Raw genomic sequence first — 12,995 nt, 5'->3', positions numbered from 1 at the left:
TCTCTCCACATTTCATTCTCTGGTCCCACACAAAAATGCAGGATACCATTTTTGTAAATACTCTTAAGATTCTACTGGATTACTTAAATGTTGATGCAACTGATCCAGATGGTCCTTCCAAAGTGCCAGTGGCTTCTGCTCCTGAAGGCATCACCCAGAGTTTATGAAGACAGAGTGGCCCATCCCAGAGGCTACACGGTACCCTCCCCTCTGGTCTCTGCTCTGAAAGAAGACACAGTTTCATTCCAGTCTCACCTTCACAGAGTAAGCCAGTGAAATGGTGACTGCCAGTGGCAGCCCCTCTGGCACAGCCACCACCAGCACAGTGATGCCAATGATGAAGAACTTGACAAAGTACTGGACGTAGATGGGAGTACACTCAGCCAGCCATGGTTTGCGCTGGATCACAAAGTTGTCGATCACAAAGTACAGAATCAGGATGAGAACTGTGATTGCAGACATGATCAGACCTGTCCAGGAAACAAGTCAAATGAACCCAGGCTTCAGGGTATTCCTCGGGCCCTAGCCAGAGATGGGTGGCATAAATTGTAGCCTTTGCTATCCATTTTTAAAATGACTCTCTAAGTCATACCCAAAGCCCCTATCCATTCTCTGGCGCTTGTACATTGCAGTGTAGGGGAAAGAGGTGGCTTTGCATCCTAAAGACAGGGGTGCTATTCTCAGCACTGCACTAACTTGACTTGTGGCTTCTGACTGGTCTTGACCCTCTCTGGGCCTATTTCCTCATTCATAAATAAGAGGATTGGTCTAGTTTTCTAAAATAGCATTCTATGCTTCTATCTCAGACCTACTCTCTTCCTACAAATCATAATGTAGTGACTACAGGTGCCTATTTCCTAGTAGTTTATCAATTTTAACTTCTTCCCTAGTAGCCTGAGAATGTCAGGCAATTCACAACTTGTTCACAGTGTTGCCCCTATGGTGTTAGCACATCACCTACATAACTAACCCTTAGAGCGGTGCTTCCCAACCTTTCTCCTGACATGGCACAGACAGAAGATGACAATAATAACAACTATTAATATAGTGCTTACTATGAGTCAGGCAAGCACGTCACAGGTATTAACTCATTTAATCCTCAAGACGATCCTGTGAGATGTTACTATTATCATCCCCTTTTCTGTGTCTCTCTAAGGCACAGAGAGGTCTTGGTATAGCACACTGGAGGCGGACCGACCATCCTGGTTTGCCTGCGACTGAGCAGTTTCCTGGGCTGTGGGACTTTCTGTGCTAAAACTGAGAAAGTGTCAAGCAAACTGGGATAGTTGGTCATCCCACATATCCTACAATGGAAGAATCTGCTCAAGATCAGAAAACAACTGGTCTAGGGGTTCCAACTGCCTTGGGTGCTGCCTGGCTGCTCTGAGGGCTGAGGGGATCAGTATTTGGGCATCTGTATCTACCTGTGGCACAATATCTGGGAAAAGTTCCACTTCAAATCATAGTTTGATTTGTGTCTTTGCTTTGCCTGAGGGTCCAGTGATTCAGAGGGATCAGAACAAGGCTACAGGTGATTGTATCATTGAAAGCATATTCTTTTGTACTTTGCTTCATCAGGGTCAGCCCTAAGAGGTGAGGCAAGCAAGGCACCTAGGCTGCAAAATTTAAGAAGGCGTTCACTCTCAGGGTGGTGCCAGGCACCTCACTTGCTTCCCCCTGGTCCTTGGTCTAGATGATGTGTGAAATGAATAAACAGAGGAGACCAGTGGCTAGCCCTCAGGTGGCTTGTCCTCCCTAAAGAATAAGCTAGGGATTAGGAGCACAACAGTAGGATCTGTTTAATGCTTCAAACCCGTGTGCCAGGCTCAGCAATTTGATTCCACACTTGCAATTTATCTCATCTGTGTACTGTGTTTTTCTTTTTAAAAATTAATTAATTAATTAATTTTTGGCCGCATTGGGTCTTAGTTGCTGCGCGCAGGCTTTCTCTAGTTGCGGCGAGCAGGGGCTACTCTTTGTTGCGGTGTGCGGGCTTCTCATTGCGGTGGCTTCCCTTGCTGCGGAGCACAGGGCTCTAGGTGCGCGGACTTCAGTAGTTGTGGCACAAGGGCTCTAGAGCGCAGGCTCAGTAGTTGTGGCGCACGGGCTTAGTTGCTCTGCGGCATGTGGGATCTTCCCGGACCAGGGCTTGAACCCGTGTCCCCTGCATTGGCAGGCGGATTCTTAACCAGTGCGCCACCAGGGAAGTCCCTCATGTGTGTATTGTTTATATGCAAGAGACTTCATGGTGGTCAAAATTAGCTAGGTACTAGAACTGGATGAATAGGCCAGACTGACACTCTATAAAACTCTCTGTGGTGCTTAAAACGTTCTCTATTTGCACTGTCCAATATGGCAGCCAGTAGCCACATGTGGTTATTGACCAACTGAAATAGGTTAATGTGACTGAGGAGCTGAATGTTTAACTATATCTAATTCTCATTAATTTCATTAATTTTCATTAATTTAAACGGAAACAGCCACACATGGCTAGTGGCTGCAGTAGTGGACAGCATAGATTCTCGCTATTCAATGTGTGCTTAGCAGAGCAGCAAGCACTGCCATCGCCTGGGGGATGGTTAGAAACGCAGAATCTCAGGCCCCGCACAGAAACATACTGTAGTAAACAGAGAGGTGAGGTCAGCAAATAAACAGTGGAAAAAGACTAGTTTAAGGGATATGTGCGCTGAAGGAGCGGTCTTCCTTTGTTGCTTCCTCTAAATCCCCCGCCCCACCCCACCACTGAAAGAAGGCAGGAGAGAGGAGAGTGCAGAGGCGAGCGATGGAGAAGCTGCTTCCTCTCACGATGCACAGGAGTGCCTTTACTGACCTCTGCTCTGCAAAGCGCCTCTTTAATCACTGTCTTCCTTTTCCCTCCAGTCCTTATTCTGAACTGATTGCTCTATGCCTGGCCATTCCTATGCTAGGGAATTGCCCTCAGCAAACAACAGCCTTCTCTACCGTTAAGGAATTTACAAGCCAACACACAAGCAGGTGAGTAGCTATTGAAGTCTTCCTTCTTGCTAATGTAAATCTCCCATTTGTTTGCGCCTTTAACCCTAACACACAGGAAAACATCTCTCTCTGCAAAAGCTAAACAGTCGCAGAGAGAGACACAGCTACCTGGACTGCACTAGCCACTTGGAATTTTCAGCTTCTTTCTGCCAGACCTGGCTGGTGTAGAAAGAAGGCAAGCAAAGTAGCGAGGATCCAGAATAGCACTGATAAACAAACCAAGAAGGCTCCACCCTACTCACCAGCTTTCCCAATCTGTACAGCCAAGCGCGTCAGCTTGCCCTGCAGCACCGACTTCTCCTTTTTGGGCAGCTTGGCTGCCTTCTTCTCCTTTTCCTCATTGTCGATCCCCTCCTGGCTGTTGAGTGGCTGGATTTCCAAGGCTACTCCATCCTGAGTCTTTGCTAGGGTGTACACACAAATAGGACAGGTAAGCAGGCAAGGTAGTAGCACTGAGTAGCAGGCAAGTGGAAACTAACAAATCCTTCTGTCTTATTCCTGGAATATACCTTGGACCCCTGACATCAGATCTGACCACCCTCACCCCATGCCAGACAGGGAACTTGACTCTGACCCTCTATTAGGGCTTTTGGAATGATATCTTAACAACTGGAGGTGAAATATGGTGCTTTTAGGGTATGGATTTCCACTTCAGTGGCAGCTTCCTGGCACTACCTCAGAGTCCCAAGCCAGGTTTATTCCAGCAAGAGGATTAGTCATGCCACTAAGTGCTATTACCAACAACCATCCTTCCCGGAATTCAGTGCTTAATATAGTGAATCTTTACTGCAGAAAGGGGCTGAAGGGGAAGGCTGGTAGATATTCCTAGAGCATAAGGGTCCTAGTCAGCTCTTTGAAAGCTTCATCTCTCTCTCACTATATCTATATCTATATCTATATCTATATCTATATCTATATCGACTGTCAAGGAAGAAACACGGACCCCAGACACAGGGTATTTTCCAGTTCCCTCTCGTATTAGTTGAACGATAGGGGAAGGAAATCTCTTTTCTCCCCTGTCTGATGAAGGTAGGGAGGTACGGAGTGGGACCTAGGGGAAAAGGGAAGAAGCTGGTGTGAGGGACTCCCTGGAATGAGAGAAAGCCAGGATAAAGACAGACATATAAATCCACTTTGCTTTAAAAAGAAGAGTTAAAGAAATCTAAAATTAAAGAATTATTTCTGTGGAGCCCTGGTTCTCCGACATGATGCCTTTATTTCTAAAAACTACTATGATGTGCGTTACAAAAGGAAAAAATCTCTAGAAGCTGTCTCAAGAGAGCAGTTCTTGCTGGTTCCTGGCACCCCTCCAATTTCACCCCTGCAGAGCTCGACTCCTTTGGTTAGATGCCCTTCCTGAGATACTGTCTCTGCTGTCAGACTCACAAACAAGACAGAGACAGGATGTAAACACAGCCACCAAAAAAGCAACACACATCAGATTAGGAAGAAGAAAACAGACTGTGGAGAGAACAAAGAAAGAGGTGGGGAGCGAGGTCACGGAGAAAGGGCTCTCTCCACCCCCGAGAAGACTAGCTGAGAAGGAATCCAGATCAGAAGAGGACACCGACGAGGAAGCCAACAGAGGAGGGTGCAGGGACTGCCCATCCCAACTCCTTCCACCATAAGGACCCTGAAGTCTTCCAACCCAGAAACCGATGACCGTTGTTGTTTAAATCTGGCCTAGGGCAGTGAAGCAAAGAGTTCAGCACCCTGGGAAGAGCAGATCAATCTCACAGGCTCTCCAAGATTGACAAAAAGTTCCTTGAGCCAACAGCAGAGGATGCTGTCGTCCCATCTTAGATTGGGTTTGAGAGCTTGAGACCACCCCCAAATCTCTGCACCTTCCTCAGGATAAGGCATCTGGGCCACAGCAGCAGATAACAAATTTATGGAGAGGAAAAGGGAGGAGGCAGATGGCCTGGGAAGGCCTGGTTTGAGTGTGGGCAGGTAGAGATGGTAAATGAGTGGGTGGAAAGGTTACCTTTGTTGCGATTTTCAGGGACTCCTTGTTTTTTACCTGTTTGAACAAGAAAGAAAAAAATGGGGTGGAGACCCAAAGTGACTATTAAGAGATCAGATATCCAATGCTTCGGTCCTGCTCAGAGCCCAAAAGGGCAACAGCAAAGGGGCTGAGTTGCAGGAAAGGGAATGTAAAGGAAGCTCACATCTGTTTACCTCCATCTTCATTAAGGGCTCTCATGAATCCTTGGGGTATGGACCAGGCCACTCATGCAGGTGAGTGCACACCCACTTCTGAGCTGCTTTCTCCTGGAGCACAGCTGCTGTTGGGAGGGTGCTCCCAGCCTGAGTCACACCACTTGGAGAAATGGGGTGGGGGTTAGGAAGCGAAAGGTTTGAACTGTTTCTGCCTGGTGGCAAAGGCCCTGCAAGGTGCCTCCATGTCAGTTTACCAGCGCCAAGCAAGCGTCCTCCTTATTCACTTGCAGGCAGCTGCAGAAACGGATAGTCTAGCTCCTGAGTGAATGTGTTTTGTCTCCTTCTCATTAACTCCCCTTCCCTAAACAGCCCAAGAAGGTCCTCCAGCCAACTGGTAGAAATCCTTCTCTCCTCCAAGGGAAGAAGGAATTCTTAAGGGAAAGGTGTAGATATGGTTTGCTATCTTTTTTTGCCTTCTGTTTTTCCTTCTTTCAGGAACAAGTGAATGGCAAAGACAGGGCTAACTTTGGGGTAGACACTCCCTCTCTGTTCCCACTCTCCTGGCCGTGTCTCTCTTCCACTGACAGCCCATAGTTTCAGCAGGAATCCAGTTTCTTCTCCTGGACAGTTTTCCCTTAGCCTTGATGATTCATATAGTCCCCCATATCTGAGGAAAAAAGGGGCAAGGGTCGGAGGACTACACAGAGGGGAGTTGAGCACCTCGCCAGCTCATTTGGGGCAGGCTTTCTACCTCATCCCTTTACAATCCACCAATAGACACAGGAATCAATGCAACCTGACTGGGGAGCCTAGAGCCAGGATCTGGTTTCCATTAGAGCACTGTGGGGAGCCAGGGATGATACCCTTAGCTCAACAAGGAGTTTGGATATCTGCACTCATCATCCTGCAGATTCTTCCAACCAGGTACTGCATCCAGACCTGCTCCCTTTCCTAGTTTGTCCATGGGGGTGGGAGGGAAAAGACTCTCGTCCCGAAAGCCCTTTACCTTTCTTCTTCTTCTCTTCCTCTTCCCCCTCACTGGCCCCCAAGAGGGTAAAGATGATTCCAGTCTGAGAGTTGATACCCACAGCAGTCACTACCATTCGGCCAGAACCTTCCATGACATGGGTCCCTAAATGAGAAAGAAGACAAGAGAAGTGTTTGTTTTTTTTTTATACCTGGCCATTCTTTGGTGTGAAACATAGACCTGGAAAAAAGCAATCCCTCTTTCTTCCTCTCCCGTGGATAGTGATATACTCAGCAGATAGTAGGAAAAGATCAAGAGCAAGCAAACTGGGGGGTAAGGAAAACAATGTGCCTAACTGCTTTAGCGTAAGGCTCCTTTCCCACCACCCACCCCCAGCCAGCAGAGCCCTTATAGCACCTGCTTCCTAGGCAACCTCTTATAGGTTGCTTGATATCCTTGTATTCAACCCACTAATATGCTACTGCCTCAGCTGACCCTTGGGGCAGGGCCAGAAGGGAGAGCAAGGTCTGGATATGGTCTCTGTGGCTGACTGTCTGGGGGGAGGTAGAATGGGAGCTGGTGTAGCCAGAGGCCATACCTGAGAGCAACATGGGGTCTCTTTCCAGGGACTTTTTGACATGGTCCGATTCCCCAGTCAGAGAGCTCTCGTCAATCTTGAGATCATTGCCCTGGATCAGGATTCCATCTGCAGGCAGCAGGTCACCTAGTACACAGAGGTGAAGGGGCAACAGGGAAAGAGGGTAGGTAAGGACCATCCAACCCCATCTCAGGGCTGCTCCCATGGGCCCTGCCTATACGGCAAAGGCCCAGGGAGAATCTGGAGAGCATTTGAAAGACAACTTCAGCTCTGACAACCTGGGATAAGACTCCATTCCGGGTATTATAAATTCAAATAGTTACTGATCCCCAAACACATTCCCATGGCCTGAATATTATATACTTTTAATCTAAGCCACACAGGGTACAGTCTAACAGTCTTTGGGAGTTTCAGTTACTGCTTTCTGTGAATTTCTCTTCCATAACCTCCTTAAACTCTAACCTAGAAGCTAACACAATTTGGGGTCTTATCTTTTTGGGTCCTCAGCAATTCCAAGCAGCCCCCTTATGCCAAAGGACCTAGCCTTGAAATAGGGAGGGTGGCACAGGTACAAGAAACACAGAGCTCTTACCGTATTTGATTTGGGCAATGTCCCCCACCACGATCTCAGCCACAGGGAGCTGAATGATGTGACCATTTCGGATAACGGAGAATTTCTGTTCCTTTTCAATGCGGTTCTGCAGCCCCCGGAATTGCTTCTCTTTGCTCCAATCATTGAAGGCAGTCACTAGTACCACGATGATCACTGAGAATAAGATGGCTGCCCCCTCAATCCAGCCGGCTTCTGCCTCCCCTTCATCTTCTGGGCTAGTTACGGCTAGACCGCACTCTAGCCCAGGGAAAGTAGAGAAAAGAAGGGTCACCTAGGGGCTTTTGTTGACATTAAAAATGGGGGTGGTGCTTCTGCAACCCCCCAGAATAGAAAGACAGGGAAAGAGAATAACAGCTTTTCTCTTGGGTAGAATAGCTCTCCTCTGAGGATACTGGAGGACAGCAGGATTGGGCGTCATCTCACCACCAATATAACTATTTATGTTTACCTAAAAGAAGCAAATGACTAGCATGAAACATATCAATACAAATTACAGGCAAGTCACATATAAAGAACTTATGACCGCCAACATGGTAGTTCCCACTACGACTTCCTATGATGCTCACACAACTGGGGGAACTCTGAGATGCAGGGCTTTGTTGGTTGAGTGAGCATAGAGAATTTAAGACATTCTGAATAAGGATTTGATGGGAAAAGGGGGAAAAGACCCTGGAATCAGGATAGGTTGGAAGAATAGCTTACTAGCTACTTGTTAGTTTCCTTTGGAGAACCCGCTCTGGATAATGCGGGGGGGGGGGGGCATTTTAAAGCTATAATCTGTCAACATGAATACTAAGTGCTTTTTGGTGGCGCTGGAAAGAACCCAGATCAGAGTCATGCTGGTCTGTTCAAGATACTCACGTTCATTTTCTTCCCCAGGGGGGCGATAGAAGGACAGGACCAGGGAGATGATGGCTGCGATCTCCAGGATGATGAGTGTGACATCCTGAAGGGCTTCCCACACTAATTCTAAAAAGGTCTTGGGCTTTTTGGGGGGAATCAAGTTTTGTCCAAATAGTTGTTTACGTTTCTCCAGATCTGCAGGGTTTCCAGATAGGCCTGAAAAAGACATGAGTGGAGCAAATGAGCGAGAAAAAAGGGGTAGAGATGAATGACAGAAGAAAGCAGTTAAAAGATCCCTTTAAAAAAGATACCTTGCTTCCCGATCTGCCCAAGTATGAGATCCAGTTAGGGTGACTGGTCTCTGTGGCTGACAGACTTTTTGCTCAGACTCAGGGGGTGTGAAACTTTCAGTCTAAAAATGGGGGCAAACCAAGACAAGTTGGTCACAGGGGCCACTCACTCCTCTTGGTCTCCAGGGTAAGCTAACCTAGACCTAAAACTTCATCTCTTCCTCATGGGGTTTGCTCCAGGCTCCAGCTCTAAGAGCACAAACATTAAAATGTTTCCTGAGACTCACACAGAACTTTCCTCTCACATTAACATGTAAATGCTGTTCATGACTTAAAAACAGAGCTGGGACTTCCCTGGTGGCACAGTGGTTAAGAATCTGCCTGCCAATGCCGGGGACATGCATTCGATCCCTGGTCCGGGAAGATCCCACATGCCGTGGAGCAATTAAGCCCGTGCACCACAACTACTGAGCCTGTGCTCTAGAGCCCGTGAGCCACAAATACTGAGCCCACGTGCCACAACTACAGAAGCTCGTGCACCCTACAGCCTGCACACTGCAACTACTGAGCCCACGCACCACAACTACTGAAGCCCGCGCGCCTACTGCCCATGCTCTGCAACAAGAGAAGCCACCGCAATGAGAAGCCCATGCACTTCAACGAAGAGTAGCCCCTGCTTGTCGCAACTAGAGAAAGCCCGTGTGCAGCAATGAAGACCCAACACAGTCAAAAATTAAAAAATAAAATAAAATGTTAAAAAAAATAAAAACTAAAAACAGAGTTGGCTTCCACCCAGTGGCTCATACACAAAAGCAAGAAAGAATAAGCTATCTGCCCAAGGTCATGCTAGGAGGCTAGGAGACAGAGCCCAACCAGTTGTCCTGTCCAAGTTTCAGTGGTTTCAGGAGATCAACAGAGTAGAGGCTTCGAGGCTCCAACTTTGGGCATCCCCTTTTTGCACACAGTCATCCTTTTCTGTCACACACAGAGGCATACATGCATAGACACACACACATCACTAAGAGGCACTATTGTTCTGCTAAGTACTATGTACTTAGAGATGTACTAGGTGCTAAGAGAAGTACTACTTAGACAAAGTACTAGGAGAAGCACTATTATTCAGGTTGAATAAAAAGAGAACAATGAAGGTGAAGCCACTGAGGTAGTACTCAGTCCTTGATTATCAGCATGCCCCCCACTAACACACATGTGCTTACGTACCTGTGTGAGTGTGCACACATAGTCCAGGCATGTTGCCAGAGAGAAGAAGAGTGAGGCAGAATTATTCCCAGTGTCTTCCTCATATTTAGGCCCTTCTCCTGGGCCCTAGGGGTGTTATAGTTTAAGGGAAGAGGAGACAGCTTCTAACTTTAATTAATGCCAGGTGACATTTATCAAGTTGTTTACACAACTTGATTAGCAAATTAGCCCTGGTTTTGGCACTGGACATTGTTGGCTATACTGTGGGATCCCCACAGTCACGGTGAGGCAACCTTTGTCTTGAAAAAAGATCAGCAGCTGAGGAGGGTTAGAATCAAAGGATGGGGACACTTAACCCAGCTTCACACAGAGGTGCAAGAAAAGCAGATGACCGGAAGCTGCAAGGAGAAAATGGGGATACTGATGCCAGAGGACTTCTTCACACTTTAGTCAACGTGAAGGGCTACTCCACTGGTGGGGAATGGGGGCTTAGCAGGAGGGCAGACATCTATTCTCCATCTCCACTGAATAGGATGCAAGAGTGTCACTTTAAATGGCAAGGAGAGAGATTTGGGTTAGAACTAAGGAAGACAGAGCAAGATTTTGAAAATGGAAAAATAGGTACTCAAGGGAGTATTGTTTGCGGGGTCCATTTCTCCACCCTAAAAACAAAAACCATCAGGAGAGGTACTTGAAATCTACCTGGGGACCCCGCCTGGAGGTAAAGTGAGGGTGTGAACTGGCACCCACGATTGTGGAGTGAGGACTGCAGACCACTTCCTCTTGCCAGTGCTCAGGAGAGGGAAACAGGGCAAGTGGCGCCTGATGCTCTTATCCAGGGCCTCCTGCGTCCTTGGGCCCAAAAGCACCACCCTGGCTGGAAAGCTGAGAGGCACAGCAGAGCTCTGCAGGGGAGCGGGTTTGACCAAAGCACTAGAAGCAAGCTGGGCTGCCTGCCAGAGAATCCCTGCCTCTACCACTCTGAGAAGTCAGTTCTCAGCAGGAAGGAAAATCCAGGGCCTGGGAAAGGAGTGTTTCTGGGCAGGGCATCTTGACCCCCAGGCAGGCAGAGGCAGAGTTGCCAGGGGACAGGGCCTTGCTGGTTCTTCCTCTCAGGGACCTGAGATAGCAAGTCTGTGCCAACTTGGAACTGCTGTGCTGGACGGCCAGGCTTGCTGGAGGGAAATAGGAGTTCTGCTAATTTGTTAATCTACCTAGGATGTTTCTCAAGAAAGCAGGATTCACAATGTAAAGGGAGGATATGTTATTCCCTCCTTAACAAGGGTGAGGGCAAATCAAGACATCAGATATTAGAGGTTATCATCAAGGGACATCCCAATAAGTCTAATGAAGGCCAAAATGGCGTCAACACCACAAGAACAGTCTCGCTAAAAGCACCCCATCTGAGGTAGCCCTGCCTCTCCCTGCTCTCATATTAATGCCTCATAATCACCCTTGACTCCTCTCTCTCTCTCTCCCTCTTATCCACTATAACCGTTTAGTCAGGGAATCTGTCAGCTCTATCTTCAAAATATATCCAAGGTTCCCTCACTTCTCATGTCCCACAGCTGCCATCCTGGTCTGAGTCACGGTCATCTCTCGCCTGGACCACTGCGACTGTCTAACTGGCCTGCTGCTTCCACCCTTGCCTTTCTGTTCTCAGTCTCTTCTCTTTCCAGAATGATCTCTTACAGCCCAACCCATGACACTCATCTACCCAGAATCCTCTGGTGCCTTTTACTTGGAATGAAACTGGATACAGAAGACATTACAATGGCCTATAAGCCAAGCCCCCTTTATGAGCCCCCAGCCCCCCACCCCTTAACTCCTACCATTTTCCCCTTGTTCACTGAGATGCCATCAAGCTAGCCTTCCTGCCATTCTCTGCATGCACTAGACACGTTTCTTTTTCAGGGCCCCTGCACACGTTTCCTTTCTCAGATTCCTCTTCACTAGGTAGGGCTCATCCTTTCACCTCCTTCAGGTCTTTGCACAAACGCCACCTTCCTCGTGAGGCCCACCCTGACCCCCGTATTTAACACAGACTTTTCTGCCCCTAGCACATTTGATCCCCTTATCCTGCTTAACCGTTTCCCTCTACAGGTCTTCTCTCAGAACAGATTATATACTTATCCTACGTTTGTCTATGCCCCTCCACAAGGGCAGGATTTTTGTCTTTGTTCCTTAGGTCTAGAACAGTGCTGGACACACAGTATGCACACAGATTTATTGAATGAACTGCATGAATGAGTAATAAATAAGACTGTGAACACTGAAGCGATTACAATTGTGCCAGATGCTTCACCAGGCACATTTGTGTCTTCTCACCGAAACACTGCAAAGCCCTATGCAGTAGCTGCTATTAACCCCACCTCACATATAAGCAAACTATGGCCTGGAGAGGTTTTCTAACTACTCAAGTAAGTGCGCCGCAGTCTATGCCGCTCTACAGGAAGCAGCTGGATGCCAACCTACACACAGTGGGGCTGGGGTGTGGAGGCAGTCGCACTCAGCTGAGGCTTCATTCTGGCGTGACTAACTTGTCCTGGTTTGTCTAGGGCTTTCCAGGTTTTAGCACTGGAGCTCCTGCCTCCTGGGACGGCCCCTCAGCCCCAGGCAAACAGGGATGGTTGGTCCCCCACCCTCCTTTATTTACCTCAGGGCAGGCCCACATGCTGCTTTTCTCTACACCTCTAGGCAAATCAGTCCCGTTCCCACTCTTTATTTTACAACGGGGGTGAATTAGTCCCATCTTTTCCCGTCCTCAGGGATGGTGACACCAGGTCTGTCAGAGTCTAATCTATGAATTTTGTATTCAATAAGAGGTTCATTACTGGCCTTTTTTGGACCCAAGCAAATGAAACAAGACAGGTTATGGAAAACAAAAATGGTCAGGCCTTGCTCTCACTTAGATGCCCTCAAAGTCACACACTTACTTCCCTTTTGCCATTTTCTCTCATCTCTCTGCTCCACCTTAAGTCACCCTACGCTCTTACAATAGCTACCTTAAGAAGTCAAGTGGCTGCCCAAGTTCCCAGCATGCCCTGTGGCAGGGAGGGGCAGTTTGGGGCTGTCAGCGTAGTAGCCTTGGGAATCCTCTCTGACATGTGGCATGGCCCAGGAAAGCCATGTGGGACTGGGAGCTCGGCCAATCCCCAATTTTGGGCTTTCCATTCCCATTCTTCCTGCCCCCAAGAGGCTCTCAGGCCTTGATCTCAGCAGCTGTGATTTCACATAAATACTTGTCCAGCCCAGGAGGGGGTTTTAGTCCCTTATCTCCACAGTTGCTTCTAAAATATACTGCTTCCC

General features: G+C 47.9%; 1 protein-coding gene across 6 annotated transcripts in view; it reads right to left on the bottom strand.

Moving 5' to 3' along the window:
* The window catches only part of ATP2B4 (ATPase plasma membrane Ca2+ transporting 4), a 99,366-nt gene that overhangs the window by 35,822 nt on the left and 50,549 nt on the right, over positions 1 to 12,995 (bottom strand). For 4 of the 6 annotated variants that reach the window (XM_033852135.2, XM_073801958.1, XM_073801957.1 and 1 more), the window contains exons 3-9: positions 8,215 to 8,412; positions 7,333 to 7,590; positions 6,741 to 6,866; positions 6,182 to 6,307; positions 5,000 to 5,035; positions 3,258 to 3,419; positions 256 to 470 (exon numbers count right to left, since the gene is read on the bottom strand). In XM_033852135.2, coding sequence (XP_033708026.1) covers positions 256 to 470; positions 3,258 to 3,419; positions 5,000 to 5,035; positions 6,182 to 6,307; positions 6,741 to 6,866; positions 7,333 to 7,590; positions 8,215 to 8,412 — 1,121 coding nt within the window. The remainder of the gene's footprint in view (positions 1 to 255; positions 471 to 3,257; positions 3,420 to 4,999; positions 5,036 to 6,181; positions 6,308 to 6,740; positions 6,867 to 7,332; positions 7,591 to 8,214; positions 8,413 to 12,995) is intronic. The other 2 variants (XM_073801961.1, XM_033852111.2) reach the window with 1 other exon arrangement.

This window comes from Tursiops truncatus, chromosome 1 (genome assembly GCF_011762595.2).
Source record: "Tursiops truncatus isolate mTurTru1 chromosome 1, mTurTru1.mat.Y, whole genome shotgun sequence".
Classification (NCBI taxonomy): domain Eukaryota; kingdom Metazoa; phylum Chordata; class Mammalia; order Artiodactyla; family Delphinidae; genus Tursiops; species Tursiops truncatus.
The sequence above is the reverse complement of the archived record's forward strand: the minus strand, read 5'-3'. Positions and strand labels throughout refer to the sequence as shown.